This window comes from Pistacia vera, unplaced genomic scaffold, assembly GCF_008641045.1.
Source record: "Pistacia vera cultivar Batoury unplaced genomic scaffold, PisVer_v2 Contig196, whole genome shotgun sequence".
In the NCBI taxonomy this organism is placed as follows: Eukaryota; Viridiplantae; Streptophyta; class Magnoliopsida; order Sapindales; family Anacardiaceae; genus Pistacia; species Pistacia vera.
This window is the reverse complement of record NW_022195997.1, coordinates 675547-699425: the sequence shown is the minus strand read 5'-3', so window position 1 is coordinate 699425 and position 23879 is coordinate 675547. Positions and strand designations below refer to the sequence as shown.

The following is a 23879-nucleotide window of genomic DNA, read 5'->3' as shown; positions in this document are numbered from 1 at the left end:
ATGCTCTTTATTTTCTTCCAATTATATTAATTCCAAATACTGGTATTGTTTTGTGTTTTAGTGGATCAGGGTAGAGCTTATTTTGGGCCTGGGCCTTTGATGAGTGAATCCAATCAATCAAGAAGTGGATAAAGAATTAAAGTCTTGGGCCATCCACGTTTCTCATTCAAGTTCTTAGTCAATTGATATGGGCTTTTGTTCTGATTTAGGCCCATTATTTTTATCTTATGATCCGCATTTAAATCAATTCCATCGTAATTATGAATAAATTAATAATGACAATCACAATACTACTTCAATTTATGTTACTAATTTACCAACTTTATTTTTATGAATACTTATATACAAATAAATAATTACTAATGTGTAAAATTATTTTTAAAATATTATAAATATATATAAAAGCAAATGTTAATAGGTCTTTCATTTTGGTATCTCTCTTCCTTTATTTTATATATATATTTTTTAATTTTAAATTAAAAACAATCTTATTTCTCTTTTCAAACAAAAATCAAACCAAGTTCAATTATTTATGCAAACCCTTTATTTTCATCTTTTCTTCCGTTTTTAGGATAAAATATACAAACTATTTATATTAAATAGATAATAGATATTAGTTTTGGGGGAGTAAATTATGTGGCATAGTTGTTCTTGATATTTAATAGACAAGCGAAGTATCTAACATAGTCTATCAAATTCGAGTCCTCTTAAGAGTAAAGAGTAAAAAGATGATCTGGTCTTTTGAGATCGAGTTCCCACGGTTGCTAAATAGTAGTGGCCATTGAAGTTCGCACCTGACTAATGATTCCAGAGTTCTAAGGGATTAGTTGAAGTGTACATAAACATAAATCGGTCTGAACACCTTCAATCATTAAAAAAAAAAAAAAAAAAGTTGTTTTTGATATTGCGTAACACCTAATTTAAAGAAACAATGAAGACCGTAATATATTCCTCATTCCAAAATCTGCATCAAATCAAACTTTATGAAATTAGGACGTGCCACCCTAAAATCGGCCTAACTTTTTATATATAACTAATTTACGAGGAAAATGATACATTGAGAAGAAGACCCACCCATTTTTTGTATTTACCAATTTAAAATTTTATATAACAACAAATCAGTTTTAAGATGCATACCTACCACCCGATCAATATAAATAGAATAATAAGTGAGTGGAAGTGAAGCTAACTAACGGCCTAACTGTGAGGCGAGGAATTGGCGATTAAATCACCCGAATAAGGCGGGACTTTTATCAGAGATGAGAGTGGCGATGAAGGTGGAGTACGTGACGTGAGTGAGAAAAAAAAAAAGACACGTGTAGGATAGTTTAAATTAAAACAAGACCACATCACATGGCTGAAAAGGGTAGGGGGCATCATTGTGTTCACGGGCGCCCATTAATTTTGACAATGACTTCTCTTTTACTCTACTATACTATACTATACTATACTATCCTATCCTATACGATACTAACCAATCAATTATATGTAACGTCAAATGATATTTTCTAATTACTTTGTGAAGCAGTATTTGAGAGAGACTGTTATATTCGTAAAAGGAATAGTTAATTGATTTATAAAATGAGGACAAAAAAAATGCGGTAAAGTGAATACTGTTTTGAAGTGAAAGGGGGGCATAACGTAGACCTAAAGAAAAGGTTAAAGGTCAAAAAGAAAAAGCGACTATGTCTGGAGGGAAAAGGTTAAAAGAGGGGTGAAAAAGTAATGTCGGCTGACTGACTGCCTCTGCCTGACTCTGAAGCAACATTGAAATCCACGCAACATTTTCATTTCAAATATTTTATTCAATTTTCCCATCACCTTCACGTACGAAAGAAAGAAAACCATGAACAAATACTTCCTCTCTCTCTCTCTCTCTCTACATAAACCAAAACCAAACCAAAAAAAGCACTCTATCTAGGATCTGGATTCCTTTCAAATCGATTAAAAATAATTAGTTATAAGAATCATAACAAAGTTAGTAGTAATCTTCCAATAATCTGCTCATTCTAGAATTTAATCAAACTGGCTACACCAATTATGTTACAGCTTTCCAAAGCTATCTTCAATATTTACATATATTATCATCAAATAACATGTCTCTCTTCCCATCCCAGAGGCCAACCTCGAAACCAAACTGGTACTTATATCAATAAAGAGGAGGGTTTCCAGTTTCAAAATCGATAGCAACATGGGCACGCTCCTGCTAACAAGGTAAGATATTTTTTTTTTCTCCCTTCTCTACCACTCATCCCTGTACCTGTACCTGTACCTGTACAAGCATTAGTTTATTAAGAATCCCTTTGTTCTCAGAAACACTATATATTAATATCAAACTACTGAATATAAACAAGATATTTATAATAATTCATGAGCACCGTGAGAGAATACGCAACATTAGCCTCACACACACTATAAACAAAAATATGAATAAAAAATTAGGAAAAAGAAAAGAGAGACAGCCAGCATCACAAACAAATTCACCAAGGCATATATAAACTGTCAGATTCCTCACCACACCTCATCTTTGTTCTATAAAGATTGCGTGTAGCTTGCACTTTAGAACCAGATATTTCTTTCTTTTTAACTTCAACTTTTTCTTCACTAATTAAATGGTATGTATTTGTTTTCAGGGTTATGAACCTAAACTCTTTTACCAAGCCTGCCATTTCGATAACTCAAAATAATAATCATATGCTGATGATATTTCTTCCTGCTTTTATCGTTAGGCATGTTAACGTATCACATACTCAGAGGACGTACGTTATAGACAACTAAATTAATAGAGACTTTAGAGTTTGGCAAAGATTCAAATCACCAAAAGGTATTGCTTTCTCATTTCAAACAAGTTTAAATATTCATATGAGCATTTATGCATCAATTCAAAAGCAGCTTTAACCAGCGTTAACCAAATGAAAAGCCCAGCAGTTTTCTTTTCCTTTTTTTTTTTTTTTTCCTTAAAAAAAAGAAAAGATAAACACTTTAATGAACACAAGTGATCATAAAGTATGCACTACGAAATTGGTTTCGAAAGTAGTAAATTGCTTAAAGCATCAAATCTAGTCAGTTTCCAAGAGTTGTGACTCGATTTCTCAAAGAGTAGTCTCTTTTTGAAAATTTTACCCAACCCAAAATAAAGGACAAGGTACCAACCACTTCAGACCCAATGAAAGGTTCAAATTGTTGCACAAATACTAACCTTAAGATATATGTAATGGTTATAGTTTCTTGAATATGTAGATCCCACTTCAGGCCTACAAGGAGCTATGAAGCACAACATTAAAAGATATTTTAAATCAAACTTTATTAGAGCATCTTTTCTTACGGGAGAGGACATCTAACACGTCATTAGAAGGCATTCCAGTGGTTATTAGAAGTCTTACATAAAGTTAGCTACCCAAAAAGCTTTTGGAAACTTGATAAACATAACGAAGTGGGCAGAATGAGTCCACATGTCAACTGCCAAATCCGAAGCAATAGTAGCCGGATAAGTTTACAGCCAATGGGAAATACAAGTTGTCGGCATTAATGATGTTTTGCCACTGGGAAGCAATTTAGTATGCCATGGACATCACAAGCAAGAGATTGGCCTACCACATATAAACAAGAGTAATCGTTCTAAGATGTCTATTGACTAATGTTAGTGGAAATATTCATATTTCGTGCTGGTGGGGATGGGGTTATATGTCAAAAGGCCTTCTACAATCTGAGATTCAAACCACCAAGTTCCATGACTTTCTAGTGAAATTCTGTGACCTCTAAGTGATCAATAAATAACCTAGAGATCGAACTCAATCGAGTAACATTTTGTACGCACATTTCAAATCTATCACTTCTTAATTGTCGAATTTGCACAGTTCCCAGACGTGCTGTACAAGAGAAATTTTGACATCTCTAATCACCTAGGTGTGTAAACAAAATTTAAAAATTTAAGTGCTAAGGGTTGACTTGACTCAATGAATGATGTTAAGGGAACTAATAGTGGGTTGATTTCAAGAGCATTCCAGACATTCTAACATGCATACTTTAAGAATTCAGCTTCAGTAAGTGAAATAAAACGTACCATTGTTTTCTGTCTCATCTATTACGCATTCCAGGAGGCACAATATCCCCAAGCAGTCCTTCATCAGTGGGCAGCTGTGGGGTTGGGTCTGGGAAGGCAGGCGGTTCTCCTGCTTCATCTTGATGGGACCGTACAATACTGGGCCTTTCATGTGGCATCTGATTCTGAACTGCCGGATAATAATAAGGTGAGAATGCAGGAGTCAAATGGGCAGCAAAGCCAGCTTCATGATTAATGACTCCACCACGAGGGAATCCAACTGTATGATGACAGTGTTGACCTTCATAAGTTGTAATTACAATAGTGGGATCATCGGAGGAGCGTTCTACCCTCTTCTTCACAGTGCATTTACAATTTGTACAACGATAATAGCTCCTACAACATATGAGTAAAGATTGTGAAGGATATTTCAGCTGATCTATACAGCTTAGTTGACATATAGTTACTTTTTTTTTTTTAGCTAATATTTGAAATTAAAGATCTAACATAAAGTTGGAAAATATTAGGACTTAAACCAACAGGGATGGCTAAAATTTTGACCCGCATAATTTTTCAAAAAAAAATCAACCGAATTACTCTCATCTAATTAATTGTTTCATAGAAAGCAAAAACATTGAAAACACTATCCTAAAGAAAAAAATAATAATAATAAATTCTTTCAAAATTAGATATTTATTGATTCTAAGAGAAGTTTTTGGATTTGGGAGGTTAAAGAAAATGAAACTATGAAAAAGTCACCCACTATATGTTAAAAGGGGGCAGAGGATATGAAGCAAAACTCTCAGACAATCACTCGCGAGTTAAATCACAAAATTGCATCTATAAACCTTAAGACGGGAGAGAGAAGATTTGTATTAAATTTAAAGCATGAAAATGTCAGTTTCCTTTTAAAAAGGGAGCTAACAACAGACCTGGGGAATGGACTATTTTTAACAGCTTTCTGTCCATATTTCCGCCATCTATAGCCATCTTCCAGATGATCCACTTCGCTCTTAGTCATAAATGCAAACCGTGGCTGCCGAATTCGCTTTTGTCCTTTCTTTCTCACCTTATTCCTGCACAATAATTTACCTATAATTATGAAATAACAAAAAAATCTAAAATATCAAAGAAAATAATTAACTGAAGGCCATGAATCTCCTACAAAAGAAACATCTTAATGGGATTTGCAACTACATAAAATGATCATAGGATATGTATAACAGATTGCTCTCTTGGAATAACTCAATGAAACCAATGAAGAATGTAGATATTTACATGAAGAGAGGTGTTCCCTTTTGGTGATTACTCTCTTTCAAACTAGAGGAAAAAAATTGCTGAGAAATAGTCCATACGTTGGCTCAAGGAATGAAAATTTTGTGAAAATCTGATATACAATGTAAAGGAAGAGCATAAATTAATGTGAAATGTTAAAAGGTTCAGCTTCACAATTGTGATAATACTTCAAAATCAAGACAAAAGAGAGAAAAGAGAAAAGAACATATAAACGGAGACCAATATTTAATAAGTCGGAAGTTAGTTAAAAGGTCAACAACAAGTGTACGCATGTAGCTGTCTACTGCTACTATTCCCTAGAACCATGAAGATTTTTCCAATATTCTGCCGCAACCAAAATGCAAAAGAGGAGAGTATTGCAATCCCTCAATCATAAAATTCAAAAGCAACGAAAACCATGTCAATTTTTCTACCTAGGTTTAATATTGCAATCGGCAACTGCAGAAATATATAAAAAAATAAAATAAAAAGCATTTACAACAAAGGCTAGCTATAATCATTTTTCATGCTTGTTCTCGGGACAAAATGATATCATTGAATCATACATTCAGTGTTTGAAGAAATGAATGCTTAATGAACTATGTATACATAGCGTAAAACTGATTATCCTTCCACTGCTGATGTTATCGTTACAGGCTACAAACTAATACCTAGCGTTAAAGGAAAAACAAATATATAAATATATAAGCCTAACGGTGACAGGAACATATTCCCAGGAAACAAGTTTATAAGCCTGAGATCAGAAAAGCGAAAATAGACGGAGAAGATGATCTTCTTGGTAACAAAGTTATATAAGTTCAGGAGTTAAACAAATAAATGACTGACTCTATACAAGAAATCAAGAACCGTAAAGAAGTAACTGTGAAAAACCCATTAAGAGAAGCATTATGTCATACAAATTACAGACATAAATTACACTTCAAGATAAGGAAAAATATCTGCGGGCGGGGTTAAATGAAGAACAAGAGAAGCACACTTGAAAACAAGCATCTCATAAATAAAAAATATAAAGATATTCTCTCTAATTTATACGGTCGCCACTCTTTCTTTAGCACTAGTATCTAGAATTAACGTTTCTAATATATACTTCCTTTTTGTAAATTGCATCTAAGTAATAAGTATACATAATTTGGACCCAAAAAATATTCCCCAAAAGCCGAAAAAAAAAAAAAAAAAAAGGTAAGAGCACGCCATTCGTGCCGCAATAACGGCGGTGTTCATGGAGTTAACAAAAGAAGACACTTTCAATTAATGAAAATTCTCTTCACCAGACCAGCCCCGACCCAACACATTCGTTAAAATTACAAAACTGGCCTCTCAGTTAACAAATCCCAACTTGCATGAACATACATTTTTGACACTGTCTACACTGTACGGACACAGCTCTCACTGCAAAACAAAAGGAATTGGTTACAATTCATGGATTTGATACTGTGTTTCATTCTCTCTTCCTTTTCTTTTTTTAAAATTTTTAAATAATTAAAATTTTTAAATTTTCACACTAAACACAAGTCATTTGCCCTTGAAAGAAAATTTAATTACGAAACTAGTCATTTCATTTCATTCATTTCCCACTCACGGTATCTCTGGCGGTTTAACGCCGGAGCCCGTAGACTTCTCCGTCGTCTGATCCTCGCTGGAGCTCGATGACACAGATGGATTGGACGTCGACACGTCAGCAGACGCTACCGGATTTATCGGACCAGCATGTAAGTCGGCGCTACTAGCAGTCTCCGGCAAAGTATACCCGAGGTCGTTTCCCGCGAAATCGGATCTCTCATCAGCCACAGAGCGTGTATTCTGAGGATTAAGATTCCAGCCAAATTCGCTGAGAATACAAGAGTCTCTATCTGTGGTGAACAAGTAATTAACGCTGTCCGTGTCAGTTTCAGCCAGTGTCCAGCTGGAGTCGCTACTGAAGACGGTGGTGCCACCTGGATCAGATTTCTGATTATCACCCATTATAAGCAGAGATCGGGTGGTGGTAAGCGGAGAAGAGTGAAGAAAGTTGAAAAAACAAAGAGTGAAAGATTTAGAGACAAAAGGCAATAAGAATGATAAAGTGTTTATTTTTTTTGAAAAAAGAAGGAGCTTTGAAAAAAGAAAGAGCCTGTGTGTGTATATGTTAGGGTTTTGGGGTTGGGTTGTGTTGTGTTGGGAAGGACGCGTAGTTTTTCAAGGTTTTTTTTTTTTTTTGTTTAAATTGAAATTGTTTTTGTTGTCGTGTCAAATACATGATGAGAGAGAAGGAATAGAAAAGAGATAAGTTAGAAAAATCGCCGTCAACCGCAATAGTACGGGGAGGTTAATATTGAGGCAGACGATATGGGTCCCACACGCATGAATAAATAGTGGTGTCATGGTGTGTAATAGAGAGATCCTTCCCGACAAGAGCCGAGCACCTTGTTTTCACAATTCTACTCCTAAATTCACTTTGGGAAAATTAATATTTTTTCTTTTCTTTTTTACTAATTTATTAATAACAACGCAAGTATCATTATCGGAATAATTAACAAAATTTGATCGTTTATCATTATCCAATAATACATTTTTTTTTTCTTCGTGGAGAGAGCATATGATATGCTTAATTAATGGGTACACTTATGTCATAATTAATTTCTTTTTAGTCTATATAAATGGTGCGATGTTGAATGCAATTTTAACATCTTATTAATAACTATATATTTTTTTCACATTATTTGGTAAATATAAATTCAACTACTCCCAATAAAGAGTGACATTAAAGAGGAGTTAACATTCATTGAATGAGACTGTACAATTGCAATGTATAGTGTCACTAAAACTAAGGTGATGAGTAAGAGTGGGCGTGAAGATGGTGGGTTCACCAAGTATAATGCTGCTTACTGAATAGATAAAGAAAGGTTTACAATTGTGAACATCAATTTTTTGTTTATAATTTGTGGAGCATGATTGAGACTACTTGCCTTCAGGAATTATATTTTATATATATATGCAATTGAATTGACCATATCTATTATCTTACTCATACACTAGCAGAATTTAGTCTGATATTAAATAATATTTTTATAATTTAAATATAAAATCGTTTTACTTGTTTTATTATAAGAAACATACAATTTTCTTTTTTCAACAAGCTACAAGCCCTACTTTTAATCTCCAGTTAACATCGGCTGTAAAGTCACCCACTCAAGTAAGTCCATTATGGTGTGCTGTTGCTAAATATATATGTTCGCCGGTATCTTTTTTTTTTTTTAATTAATTAATTTATTATTTCTTATTTAATTAATAAGAATGGAATCAATTATTGATGTGATAATTAGGTAATTCTACTCCTATTTATAAGCAGGCGTGAGGGAAATAGAAAATAATAGATGAAATATTAAAGGGCGGGAATAATACTTTTGTCGTATTATTACCAACATTATTAATTTTATGATATATAATTAAAAAAAAAATATCCATTTTTTGGGGAGGTGGACTGGCCCACGAATTGAAGGTTGATGTTGATTTCAAAACTAAGTTTTTGGATTCATTAACTTGAAGTCATGCACTTTTTAAATGCAAGAAAAATATTTTACCAATTAATTACTTTTTTTATTAGACATTTTTACTTGGGATTGATTGATTACGGTAAAAAAATAATAATAAAAAAATCGTATTATTATAATTATTATGCGTGACGGCAGGGTGGAAATGTAATTTAATTAAATTGGAAACAAACGGTCTGGATCTCCTAACTTAGATTTGATTTGCAGAGTGGTTGGTTAATTTAACAGTAAACTTTGTGGCTGAAACTCAGTCCGTACACAATACCCTTTGACGTGGAGGTGTTATGTCCTCAATGTTAATTAAATCACATTTATAAATAAATAAATAAATAATTAACTAAAATGGCCAATAATTGGACAAAACTCAATTAAAACATGGCCATATATGGTGAAACAGCGAAAGCAACACAATAACTTTATAATAATTAAAAAAAATTAACGAAAATGATAAATCAAAATCAACAATTAATGTTGAAGGTAACAAAGTTTGAAGGGTTATAAATAGATATTAATTGAGAAAGTAAGAGTGGTCCAATTTATTGTCCACCACCGTTGATGGAGATTATATTAAAAGGTAGAATTGAAGGGAATCAAGTTGTATTTAGATATTTTTGAATTATATTAATTAAATATAAGATTTAGATTGAAGGGGCACGACTATTTGAAGGAGAAAGAGCCAATTGTGGGGACGGATTCGAATCTCGATCTTTTAGTAATATTTATTTATTTGTATAATATATAGTATAAAGCTAACTTGATCCTTAAGCAAGCACGTCCTTTTCAATTCACCTCCATCTCCATGAAGAAAAGATATAATCTTTTTAGTGTGATAAGGTGTATGATATTAAATTGCATTCAAAGATGGGATTAATAGGGTGAAGACACACGTGGTGATGGTGAGGGTGAAGGTCCACCACAACTACATTGTGGAATCTTCTGAATGGAGTGGGGTTATCAGTAATAATGTATAATAAGATGGATGTAAATCAAATCTAAGTTCCGTTACTTTTCAACCATCAACTTCAACTTGTGACTTGCGGGACCTTTAAGCCATACCCGTCTCTATGCATTGCATATCTACGACCATGCCCAATCCCAAATTATTTTAGAGTAAACGATTTTTCCCCTCTTAATAATACTTATCCACTCATAGACTTTTAAAATACTACTTTATTATCTAAGTTTATATTCTATTTTTTATTTTAGCATCGTTGTAACCTTACACCATTACCATTCTTTTCTCCAATCATTATTCATAAAAACCTCTCAAACCAGACTCTCACTGGCCTCGCCAATGGCCAACAATCGAGCAATTAAGGTTTGTATAGCCGCTCTTCCTAAGTCAAATTTTGATCAATCCCAACCATCAAAATTCAACCTTCCACCATTAAAAGACTCATCGGCATCCCTTCTTCAAAAGCCCTAATAGTCTGGAATGAGTTTGTTCTATGTTTGCTATCGAAAAATAAATTTGGGTATTAAAGTAGTATTTTTAAAATCTATAGGTGAGAAAGTATTATTAAACTGAGTGGAAAAAAGTAGTCAATTTATTATTTTATATCAAACATTAAATTTTTTTTTTGAGAATTACAATATTATATCTTTCGGTGATTTTTAAATAAACAAAAAACTTGGTTTGGGGAAGAGGGGAAAAGAGATGCAGACAAATTTCATTTTGTATTTTAAGTCAAGTCAAATGCCCTAAAACCATGGGATCTTCTGTTGGAGTCTTGGAGATAAAAAAAGTCATTTGTGCATGTGAGAAATACTGAATTATATTATATTATATCATGTATATACGTGAGAGGTTAATATTGACTTTGATTTAGTAAAATAATAATATAATTGAGGATAAGTTGGGAGAGGGTTTGTCCAAAAATTTCAAATTCTTATATATTTTGCTTGAGAGCTACAGATTATTAAATCCTCTGACTGTTTTAATTCTATATTTATATTAATTATGAACCGAAAAGGTGTTACTGTTTGTGCTTGAATGAAAACCAAAGCGGGTCAATTTTATAAATTAATTGGTAAAAAAAAAGAAAAGAAAAGAAAAGAATGGAGCAATGTGATAAAATTATTCATGAAGGTGTTATTGGGGATTGATAGGTCAATTCGATTCGGTTGCGGTTTCGTCTTCAGCGTACAGTGTGGACCCTGTGGTCTTCCTTGCTTTGGCTCCACCCAATTTCAATATAATAATTTGTTTAAATATAACCTTTATAAAAGTAATATATAAATATACATTCCCTCTTTGTCATAATCATTTATTTAATAAACATGACAACAACCATCATCATCATCACCACCTCCTTCATTACAGATCTTATGGAGATTGATTTTATGGTGCCAAAGATTTCGGTCACTTGTTAAAATCAACTGCATGCATGGATATATCATAATATATATGATGTGAAGTATCTCTCCATTATCTGTCACATATTTTGAGTCTTGAACCCTAGCTAACTTGTTAAGTTGAACCTCAATATTTCTCCATGATCTGCATCTACAGAAGTTAATACTTCCGGAGGTTTTAATTTGGGGTATTGGATAGAGGAGGTAGCTAGCTTTGACTGGTAAAACATAATATATATGATGTGAAGTATTAATGGTGTAGATTAGATTATATATTATTAGCTTATCATTGAGAGATGGATTCATTTGGTGGGAAGCCAGATAAGTTTCATTCTATGGTTAATAGAGACTTAATTGATTCATTTTAATTGTTGCTTTAACGATATTTAAGACTGTCCTTGCCAACTAACCTCATTGCAAGAAGCTAGGCATTAAAGAAGAAGAAGGGTTCAGAGATACATGGCGATTCATTTAGTTTTATTAGGTTTAATTAGGTTATGATATATGAGGGGGATAAGACATAAGTGTGACATCATAAATATAAATTAAAGAAGACGGCAGAGAGAGAGAGAGGGTAGAAGAATAGTAATAAGTAATAAATAGAAGTATATATAGGTGGCTAGAAGCATAATGTTAATGTGGGTTAAATATTTGGCAGAAGCAGGAATGGTCCTCCATCCATTTCATCTGCCGCTGCCTACCTACATCTCCCATCTTGCTATTTGCTATGCCCTTCCTTCCATTTATTAACCCTCTTTTTTTCAGTCAAACCTTATTTAATGTATGCTTCAATAACCTATTATTTTTCTATACTTTTCAACTCACTGTTCATCATAGCGTAATTAAGCCCAGAAATGTTCATATCTTGAATTGTATAATATGATTCTGGGAGGTGAAAGAGTATCCCCCTTAGGGCCAGCTGACTCCCAGGCCCGATCGATCAAACTTGAAGCTTTGTGTTGTTTTTGAGGAGAGAAGCAGTGGAGCACTTCAATATATTTCTTTTGCTATGATCCTGCCTGCAACTAGCAGAATCGTGAATGAAGGTAGTGGTAGTGGATGCTTATTTATAATTCACACACACACACAAACATATTTGAAAAATTGGTTTGCGTCAGTTTGATGATCCAAATACTATTAGAGATGCTTTGCGTAGCGTATATGGTATATATAATATAAATGCATATATAGGAATATAAATAGGAGATAGTATGATCCAACGGTTGAGAGCTAATGGCCGACACCGACTAAACAGTTCATGTTGCTGTCACTACTGATACGATGAAGCATGAGTGGGCCAACCATATTTATTATATTTTTATGTAATACTATAACTAGAAGCATTGAATCTTGATGATATTATTATTATTAGATGATGTAATTGGTTAAAAATTTAAATTCAAATATATATATATATATATACAGTATATAACATGATTACAGAGAGTTAGTGGAGGATCATCAAATTGATGATAAAAAGAAATTTATTTGCTAGAATCTCAACTGCTCACACTATGTGAACGCGATCGCTGAAGATTAGAAGAATAATAAATTATATATTTTGATAAATCAAATCAACCTTTGTAATTAATCCCTTAATCATAGAGATGCTTAATAATTAAGGACACTTGTAAGCTCCAAAAAAAATGAAAGACGGTGTGATTATGGGGGTGGGAAAGTTGATATATAAGGAGGGTGATGAATGAAATTAATATTATTAATGAGATAGAATTATATTCTTTCCTCTTGTTCAACAAGTTTATGGGACAGTTACTTGCAATTAATTAACAAGTAAATATGAAGTTTGACCGAAGATGTCATGGGTCAGTTTACACGTTCTTCAATTAATCTTTTAGGACTCTGAAACTATTAGTCAGATACTAACTCTAGTGACCACTTCTATTAGTAATCATGAAGACTCGAACTCGGGAAGTAAATATGAATTTAATTAATAGTAATAGGTGAAATTCTTGATAAAGATTACTTTCTGCTTGATCTGCATGCATATGCAGTTGCTTGGAGTTGAAAATGGAATGATGCCTAAGTCGATGTGATCAGTGATAACATGGGAGGAGCAAATAATAATTAGAAGATCAAATATCAAACAATAATTAATGACTACTGGGGACATTTTGCTTTAGCATATCTAGGTCATAGCATAGCATAGGTAAGTTATATAATCACATCATCAGTATATATATATGACGTGCAGCATTCACAATCAGAAAGCTACACTCTTGAAAATGAGTTTCTTATTGGAATATTAGGCTGCTTTTCAGCCACTTCAATTCCCCAACGCATCCTTTTCTACAATTCTTAATCTCATTTAGTTAACTAATATATTATTTGTTAATACATCATATAAAAAGACAATAATTGGATGATTACTAATGACAAGGGATCAAAGTGTTGGAGATCACTTAAAACAAAGTGATTTCTTACAATTTTTTTTTTCCCGGAGTGTTCGGGTCAATTTACGCACACCTTAACTAATTTCCTAAACCTTGAAATTACCGACCGAATAAGAGTTTCAATGACTACCTTTATTAGGAGTCATGAGGACTTGAATTCAAAAAACTATGTTAAATTGATTGAACCAATACAAAAAATAGTGTAACTAATACTAGTAAGAAATGGTGCTCACTCTATTTTATACTACTCAGATCTCTCACATCTCTCAACCCTACAAATGCTATAAACCCTTTAGCTATCAACATTTCTTTGTGTGGGTTCAATTAAACTTGCGTTAATTTCCCACTAATTTAAGTAGCCTGTACCCACCTTTCATGGCAGCACGACGGGTTTGATCCTCCATATGTCTCTGGCATATTCATGAATTGTGCGGTCGCTGCTGAACTTGTATGAGCTGGCTGTGTTCAAGATTGACATTCTGGTCCATCTCTGTTCCAATGCAAATAACATCAGAATACAGTAAATACTCGAACACCATAAAATTACATTGTTGGGGGTTAAGTCTGTAGAACTCCTAAATTGGTTCATTTATGGACCTATTGTAAGTTTATATGCATATTTATACTTTAATTTATGTGCGTATAATTAGCGAATAACGTCGCTTACTTTCTGGTCTCGGTATGCCTCATCCACCTTGTCTTGGCACTCTATGTAACTAGGAAAGTCCTTGCCAACAAGGAAATAATCGGCGCGGCCATAACCTTCATTTCCTTCCAATGATCCCATTAGTTCTTCATAATTGCAGGGACCGAAAACACCACTTCTCACAAATTCCTTCACTTCTTCAAACCGGGGGTCTGGCACAAACTGCATTTAACATACCAATTTAGATAAGATTGTGACAATCTCCTACCATATGTCCTCAATTCAGCAGTCATGGCTGCCTGTGCAAAAAAAAAAAAAAAAAGGACTTTTAAACTGGTTTATAATGCTAACCTTGCCCTCAGCCCTTTCTTTCCTTAGGCCAGCAATTTCGTCAGCTTGTGCACCGAAGAGGAAAAAGTTATCTTCTCCAACCTCTTCCCTAATCTCAACATTAGCTCCATCTAATGTTCCAATTAGGAGGCATCCATTCATTGCAAACTTCATATTGCTGGTTCCACTGGCCTCCATTCCAGCCGTACTAATAACAGAAAGGAGGTCAGTAACTTAAAAATGAAACTAATTGACACTGGAAATTAATAGTAATTCAGACCATGCATAGTGTTATGACATTGTGCTGCACATGTCATTGCTTTCATGTGACTTAAAATAGCCCACTTTTCAATAGAAAACCTCATACAATAAGTTACCTAAACAGCAGAATACTAATGTTAACTCGAACAAGCAGTTAAGAAGTTTTCCATTTGTGTTGCTAGCATAAATATCCTCTTCTTCTTCTGAGAGATGTTATGTGAGACTTGATGATTAGAGAAATATCTAATACCTTATATGCTGGGAGAGCTCACTGCCAGGGATAAGGGTCTCTGCAACGCTGACATTGTAATCCGGAACAAACACAACCTAAGAGAAATACAAAGAACAAGGTCCTGAAGGTTATTTAACTTCATCTATGTTTTTTATTTGTCACGGAAATTTTGGATATTAGCAATCATCAACAACATTTATGTTGTTCATTATAAAATACAAATTACGTATTAAGTATGCTGAGAGCCTGGTGAAGCAAATAAAATTTACGTAAGTCCTTGCGGATATAAGAAACAGGAATAAAGAGAACTAAAAATAAATTGTCATTAATATTTATGACAAACAATACCTTTAGGAGATCTCCTATATCTGGGTCATGGTTCACTGTAGCCCCAACATCAGTGATAAATTTTACTATCCTCTTGGCTTGGACATATGTGGCAAATGCTTTTCCTCCAAATATGCATACCCGAGGTACAAAGTTTGCTTTTCTTTCCTCGGGACTCATTTCTTTCATTTTCTTATAGCGGTAAACTATTCCCATAATGTTCAATAATTGCCGCTTGTACTCATGGATGCGCTTCACCTAATAATACATCCATCCAATTATTTCAACCATCAAAAGCAAAAATGAAAGTAAAAGCAGCCAACAAGGTTGTTTAGATAGTTTTTTCACAACATCAGTTGTAAGGTCAAGGTTAAAATCAAACACAAGGATTGCCATGATTCATATGTGATCACCAACCATTCAAATTTGAATATAACCTTCTACCTAGAACTTTAAAAGGGACTACAATTGCTTGAACTAGCTTACTATGTGCAAATTGTTTCAAGTCCATATGAGATTTCACAGTTCCAATCACGCCCTTATATATATAGGATTCAGGAGTCAAATAGTTCAATATCAGTTGCAATTAGAAAAAGGACAAAAAGCAAAAGTCATTGGAAGGAAATAACCTGTACATCAAACATAGCATCAGGGTTGACAATATATCCAGTTTTCTCTTTGAGGAAGGAGGCAACCTTTATCTTGTTCCTTCTTTTTGCTTCCCTCCATTCAGATTGAAGATCCTCATTATCTGCAAACTGTGAAAACTCAAATTAGTTCTATGAATTATGCGACGACAACTTATGAGACAGTTACAAATTTCAGGGCATTTGTTTCACATATGCAAATGAGAACTATATGTTTGTAAAAAGAATGGGAGGAGGCTATTCGGCTGGATAATAAGTTGAAGAAAATTTGCCAAGATCTGATTATGGATCCTAACAATCATCCGCATTTTAAGCTAATTGGCCATCAATTGTACTACGATGATTGTTTGGTGCTCCCTAAATCAAGCTCACAAGTTCAACAGCTTCTGCGGGAATTTCATTCATCTCCTTTGGGGTGTCACTCTGGGTTTTTTTCGAACCTACAAAAGGCTAGCGCATGTGGTGTGTTGGGAAGGGATGAAACAAGACATCCAAGCATTTGTGAAAGCTTGCCCAACCTGGAGCAAAATAAGTATGAAGCCTTACAACCCATTCCATCCCAAGTCCGGAAGGATATTTCAATGGACTTCATAGTTGGATTTCCAAGGGCTCATCAGGTAGATACTATTCTGGTAGTAGTGGACCGCCTCACGAAATACAATCATTTCCTCCTTTTGCGGCATCCCTACACCGCTAAAGACGTGGCCAGCCTATTCCTTAGGGAGATAGTAAGGTTACATGGGTTCCCTCACATTATAGTTTCTGATCGGGACTGAGTATTCATGAGCACGTTTTGGGGAGAAATGTTCAAAAAATAAGGAACACAACTTCATATGAGTACTGCCTACCATCCACAGTCTAACAGTCAATCAGAGGTAGTAAACCGTTGTGTAGAAACCTACTTGCGTTGTTTCGTGGGACCCCAACCACAACATTGGCCCAAGTAGCTGGCATGGGCAGAATACTAGTTTAACACCACATACAATCGCTCTTCGAGCATGACCCCCTTTCGAGCCTTATATAGTCGAGACCTCTAGTTATCCTCAAGTATAATGAGAACAGTTCTATTGTAAATGATGTCGACCAGCAACTAACGGAAAGAAATCTCATTTTGGAAGAATTGAAGGCCAACTTGGCTAAAGCCCAGGAGAGTATGAAGGGTTATGCTGGTGAGAAAAGACAAGAAATCCATTATGTCGTTAGGGATTCTATTTATTTAAAGATTCAACCCTATCGTCTCAAATCCTTGGCACGCAGAGTCAATAAGAAGCTCAGCCCTAGGTTTTATGGTCCTATACGATCACGGAAAAAGTGGGTTAGGTCGCTTACCGGATAAATCTTCTCCCTACAGCTCATATACATGACGTCTTCCACGTTTCACAACTCAAGAAAGCCACCTCCCACCCTATTTCGCCACAACCCCTCCCCGACATCCTTGACCGTAATCTGATACTGTAAGTAGAACCCGATGATGTCCTAAGAAAAAGACGTCTGTTAGATGGCAGTTATGAAGTGTTAATTAAGTGGAAGACTTTACCGGCCTATGACAACATGAGGGAGGCCAACGAAGCTATTCGCCACCAATTCTCTCTTTCCACCTTGAGGACAAGGTGACACTCCTTGGGGAGGGCATTGATGGACCCTCGGTAACCAAATGGTTTATCAGAAAAGGGCAAAAAGGGAAAGGAATGTATGACAAGGCTGAACAGGTGGCAAAGGTAGCAAAGAAAGAAGCAGATGGCACAATAAAGAGTTGACGGATGGCAGCAATGAAGGATTGATGGATGGCAAATTGGCTGGCACAATGAAAGTGTGACGGGTGTGATGAATTTGTTATGAATTAATTGGCTGGCGCAATGAAAGGGTGACGAGTGTGATGAATTTGTTAAGAGTTTGTTGGAGTGGGAATCTAGCGCAAGGTTAAAAAGGGAGCAGTAGCGTAGGATGGGATATGGAAAATTAGTAGGGAATATGAATAGGAGGAACTGACCCTCAAAGCTCAGTATTATCTTTTTCTTTTCTTTTCTGTAAATTTCAGAGTTTCCTTTTATTTTCTAAGTGTTCTGTGGTTGAATATCTGTGTTATACGTGTTAGAGTGTGAAAACTATTGCTGAAAGTAAGTCTGAGAGTTGGGTTTCCATCACCACCAAATATAACATTTGAGAGAATTATGTTGGGAGCAACACTGGAGATCCAAATGTTACCAGAGAAACTTATAAATAGCATATGCGAACATAATTAGATCTAACTATAACTCTCTGAAAAGACAGTTTTGTTGTCTATGTATTCAAAATGCCACTTTGAAATTGAATGTTAGCCAAAATACCAGTTCAGGCATAAGTTAAAATTCATTATTGAATAGTTGCAGTAATTCAATTGAAGAAAGCAAAACGGCTGGAACATCTTTCAAGTGAAAGGATTAGTGAATATGAATTTTAGAGCCCAAAAGACCCATATCTTCAGTGAGCTAGTTCATCAAACATAAAGCAGTACTTCACTGATGTTTAGTAAAGTCAACATATTATATCGTGATTGAATCAAACATGAATGATGTTTATAAGAATGCAAAACTACCAGACCTTATATATGAGTAACAAAAAGAATGTTCCATTCATAAATCTAGTTTATCACATGGGAATGATAAAAGAAATAAGGGCCAATACTGAAATGTTTAATAAAAACTTCAAGTTAGCAAATAACAGCTTACCTTACGGAGTGTGGCCAACTTCTCAGTTTTTGTTACCCAGTCTTCTGTCCCAGTCCATTTGCTTATGATTTTACTGAGATCTGGATTGCAAAAAAGAATCCATCTTCGTGGTGTCACCCCATTTGTTTTATTTTGAAATTTATCCGGCCACAACTGCAGTAATAAATGAAAACATTGATCAGGCAGTAAAGTCCTATGTAGACACCAACTCAACAATGTTTAATAAATAGTTAAAGAAGTAGCCTATTAACATACTTACCTCATAGAAATCATTAAAAACTTCATTTTTCACTATCTCACTATGAATCTCAGCAACTCCATTCACTGCATACCCACCAGCAACACAGAGATTTGCCATCCGGACCAACTTTGGTAGTGTGGGATCTGGTTCATATGTCACTTCATTTGTTTCCTCCACTTCCTGTTCTTCGGATCCTTCTTCTTCACCAGTAGGTATAGTTTCATCAGAAATATCAACTTCCTCAATAGGATCAACCACAGAATTTTCTTTTGACTTAACAAACAATTCAGCAACTGACTCAGGCAACTCGATGTTATCTAGAATCCTCATTTGCTTCAGTTTTTGTTGCAACAAATCAAGATCCTCTGTGCCATATTCAGCTATTATGGTTTGGATAAGCTGGTTAACACACTTATAATTTATTAGATGATATTAGAAGAAATAAAAGTATATATATGTTCTAGGAAAAAAGTTATGCTCAGGTACATGTGTCCATATTAACATGCCCACAAAGAGAGGCTGAATTGTTTTTAGACCTAAACAACACCATATTTTACAATCTTACCTCTTCATCAATCATCCTTATAATCTCAACATGTCGAGGAAGCAATTCCTGCATAAGCTCCAAACTCCATTTCTCCAGTGCCTCAGGTAGAACTGTGTGGTTTGTGTATGCAACAGTTCTGGCAGGAAGGTCATAGAATCAAAAGAATTATTAACAATTGAAGCCAAAACCAAATGATTAATGAGTAGTTGAAGTACGAGTGAGCCATCACAATGTGACAATAATGCACACACACCTCAGATCAACAATATAAAGCAGCAATAGCGTACAACATAAGCACATTGAAGCCAGAAACTGATAAGTTAACCAGCAACATTGATAAATGAAGACTAAAATTTTCACTTTTATGTTAAATTAATAATTGCTTCGATCAACTGTTTTATATTCACTAATCTTGAGGAGTAAGTTTTAAACATTGGTTGAAACAATTAATAATAAAAGATTAACAACTACAATTGGTCTCTATATGATTCTGTAAAACCGCATTAAGTTGAAGTACCTTTGAGTAATATCCCAAGCTTCCTTCCAGCTCAAACCCTTCACATCCATGAATATTCTAATCAACTCTGGGATGCATAGTGTTGGGTGAGTATCATTCATCTGCACTGCAACCTTTTCAGGAAAATTTTCCCAATTTACAGACTCCCCTGATCTTCTTTCACACCGTTCAATGATATCTTGGAGTGAAGCAGAGCATAGTGTATATTGTTGTTTCAACCGGAGAGTCTTTCCTTCAATTGATTCATCCCCAGGATATAATATGTAGCAAATCTGAACACAACAGACATTACAGTGTACATCATATATTGGAGCTATATATATACAAATCAGTTGTTGAAGTGTAAATATACTAGAACACCGAGCAAAAATGTAGAAAAAGAACACAAATTTATCCTAATTCCAAACCTTTTCAGCATTTTTTATAGCAGCATATGCTTTGGCATGATCTCCAGCATTGAAAGCACCTAAATCAAATTCTTCCGGTGCAACTTTGGTGGACCATAGGCGAAGGTTGACTGTGGTTTTAGTTTTATACCCTGGTATTGGGACATCATAGGCAACAGCCACTATATTTTCTCCTCCAACCCATTTTTTACTTCCATCTGGCCCGAAAATGACTTTGCCGTAGAATTTCACAGGATAGGATACATCATTCCTCACGATCTCCCATGGACTTCCCATCTGCAAGGAAATACTCAATTAATCTACATATTGAGAAACAGAGTACGATATATGAAATGAAGAAAAAGAAGATTATCAAATGAACCAACCTCTAGCCAACTTTCTGCAAGTTCTTCCTGGCCGTCTTTAGTAATAAGCTGTTTAAACAAGCCATACTTGTATCTGAGTCCATATCCCCAAGCAGGGTAATTTAGAGTTGCTAGGGAATCCAGGAAGCAGGAAGCAAGCCGTCCTAAGCCTCCATTACCAAGTGCAGCATCTGGTTCCTATTGATCATCAGTCGGCAAATTTAAACACTTAGAAAGAAAAAATGTGACTATCTTAGCTAGAATTTGTCAAAAAAGAATGCCAAACCTGAAGCATAAATCAGAAAAATAAAAAGAATCAATATTCGACATTGTTTAAGGTCTTTGAAAAGAATGAAACATATTAGCAAAATTATAGCATTGTCCAAGACTAAATATAAGGATGAATATGGCAACATCAGAATATAATCTATGATTCACTTCTTGATTTGCTCAGAAATTCAATGTTGAAATAATTCAATAATCAAGATTGACTTCTAATCATCGCCTAACCCCGTCTCATCAAACAATAGATTATTTAGGCTTAGAAAGTTCAGCTCACTAATGTCCTAACCAAGTTGTTTTACTAAGAGTTGAGAAAGGTTCTGAAGTTTCAGAACCAGCTTTGAAGCTTCTACACCTTAAAAGTCATGGAGTAAGATACTGATTTCTCAATAACTCAAATCAATAAAATCTATTTTTTTTTTTTTTCAGTTCTCTTACTTTCTAGGGTTTTACAGAACCAGTACGTTTCTACCCCTGTCATTCCCTTATGCCACAGCTAGGCATAGAATTGACTATATGAAATGAATTGTAAGAGATTCAACAAAACTATTATTAGTTGAAAGTATTATAGAAGCATCAAACCTGCCTAGCTACATCCTCTAGATTGTGACCCAACTTTTTCAAAGCCTCAGCATAAGGCCCTGAGAGCTCTAAATTGCCAATTGCATTAAGCAATGCTCTACCCTGCAACAATTGTGACATAATAAATACTTTCTGTTAGCAAAAAAGTATGAATCCAAAGGGATATGCCTTCAAAAATCACTGGTAGCACAAGGCAAACCTGTAGATACTCCATAGACAGATAATATGCCTGCTTTACATTTATCTTCTCATAGTAATTGTATGTGAGATTCCAGTTTATTATCAGCATATCACGGACACTCTCTGCGGTTGCATAGAACGCCTTTGGGAGCTCAAAGCTTTCCGTAGAGAAAGATGGTGTAAATTCTGCATGATATTTAATGCTTGATGCAATGGCCCCTGAATCTGGGACAAATGTACCCAGAGAAGCTGCAAAGAAAGCAAATTGTCCCATCAGAAAAACTTCATAGCACTGTCAATGACCAAGAACATGCTAAAATTGGCCCTTAATTGACAAAGAAAATAAAATTGTTGGTTATCGAAATGCCCTTCAAACTAATTGTTGTTGCTATAAAAAGCATGAAAACTCTCATCAGAATTAAGCACCTCTTAAACGCAATGCCAAGCATCAAATTTCTACAGGAACTCCAAAACTAATAAACTTATAGAACATAACCTTAAAAAAATAGAAAGACCGAAAAATTAAAGGATTTGAAGTAAAGCACCTTCTTCATTAGTTTTAGGCTCCTTCGCTTTCTGCTTCTGGTCGCTAGCGACATTCCTTAAAGAAAGATTTCTTCTTGAAAAATTCAAACGAGGCGTTCTTATGAAGAACAGTTTTGATTGCCGATCTATGAAGCTTGAGTTTAAAATGGAACGTGAAACTGACTTTGAGTCATAAGCACAAGCTGCAAATAAGGGTAAAGCAGCCATTCACTTTATTCTCTAATTCCCTTTGCAGTTGCAGTTTTGAGAGTTGAATGAAGAGAGATAGAGTGTTTATAAGGCAATACAATCCATGGAAAATGAGTGAAAGAGAGAGTGTAGTTTCTTCTTGTATATTGTGTAGCTTATCTTTTTTTCTTCATTTCACTGTTTTATTATCAAATCTTCATGTTGAAAACGAGCTAAAAAGTGCATTTGTCAATGTCCCTTTGCCTTTGTCTCACTAGAATTGGAAGTATACGGACCATCAGATATTTTCTTCTAACATTCCTTTCCAACCAAATCAAATAATTCTTGAATATTCAATCAGCTACTTCATTCCTTTGGAGATTATATCATCAAATATAATCAATGATAATCTTTAAGCATGCTAATACTAAGCTTTATATTGATATACAGTAGGACACAATAATAAAATCTATGATATTTTCTGATCTCTGTTGTGTTGTGTCTTATAATGAGTGTATAATCAAAGTGATAAGGGATGGGGAAGCCTTCAAAGCTCATGGGCAAAAGAGAAGATGCTCTATATAGATACAACTACAAGATATTAAAGAGAAGTAGTGAGATGGCCAATTTCCAGGAATGCAATGGGGACCAGATCACACAAGTGGGCATGTCGGAACAAGTGACTCTCTGTGCTTCAGGAAGATTGCTAGTTTTCGCAGTCAAATGAATGACATGGAAGGAGTTAAAGCCAAGGGTTGTCAGATGATTATTTCCCCCCTTCCCTTTTTTTTTTTAATTATTGGGGTGTTTTCCCTTTTTTCCTTATCCAAGCCTTTGGATTAATTTATGTGTATTTCAACTAATTTTTTAAAGTCTGAAAAATATAGATTAGATATAAAGCCCAATAATCACCTCCATTAATGTCTAAATAGATTTTACTATTTTACTACTGGTGCTGGTTATTATTTTGCTTTTTGCCTCTTGCCATTTGGGCTCAATTACATCCTATTTCGCAGCTACCATTCCTTTCGGCTTGGCAGTTGGTGTTTGCTGGTTAGGAAATGGCTACTTCTCAATAACATTCTCTAAAGTGATTTCCAACTGATATTTTGTCAATAGGAAATAGGTACAAAATTGAGTAAGATAGAAGTTCATTACAAAATTAAAAATTAAAAAATATATATATATGTACCTTTTAAGGGTTTCGAATATTGTGACTTCAATTTTTAACTTAATTTTTTGACATTGCTTGTGAATAATGGTGTTTAGAAATGTTCAAC

General features: G+C 34.6%; 2 protein-coding genes across 2 annotated transcripts; both read right to left on the bottom strand.

The window, feature by feature from the left end:
- Positions 1-1914: 1914 nt before the first annotated feature.
- Positions 1915-7424, bottom strand: LOC116128012 (probable WRKY transcription factor 57). Its single transcript, XM_031413683.1, has 4 exons — positions 6918-7424; positions 4975-5118; positions 4064-4438; positions 1915-2260 (listed from the first exon to the last, which is right to left on the bottom strand). The coding sequence occupies exons 1-3, from the start codon at positions 7298-7300 to the stop codon at positions 4078-4080; spliced, it is 888 nt and encodes a 295-aa protein (XP_031269543.1). The 5' UTR covers positions 7301-7424; the 3' UTR covers positions 1915-2260; positions 4064-4077.
- Positions 7425-13587: 6163 nt separating this feature from the next.
- LOC116127890 (alpha-1,4 glucan phosphorylase L-2 isozyme, chloroplastic/amyloplastic-like) lies at positions 13588-22756 on the bottom strand. The gene is made up of 15 exons (XM_031413547.1): positions 22431-22756; positions 21905-22134; positions 21706-21807; positions 20863-21039; positions 20498-20773; positions 20091-20362; positions 19592-19709; positions 19045-19425; positions 18786-18938; positions 16060-16188; positions 15452-15688; positions 15122-15198; positions 14632-14818; positions 14302-14502; positions 13588-14124 (listed from the first exon to the last, which is right to left on the bottom strand). Exons 1-15 carry the CDS (start codon positions 22636-22638, stop codon positions 14008-14010), a joined length of 2865 nt encoding a protein of 954 aa, XP_031269407.1. The 5' UTR covers positions 22639-22756; the 3' UTR covers positions 13588-14007.
- Between the last annotated feature and the right edge of the window lie 1123 nt (positions 22757-23879).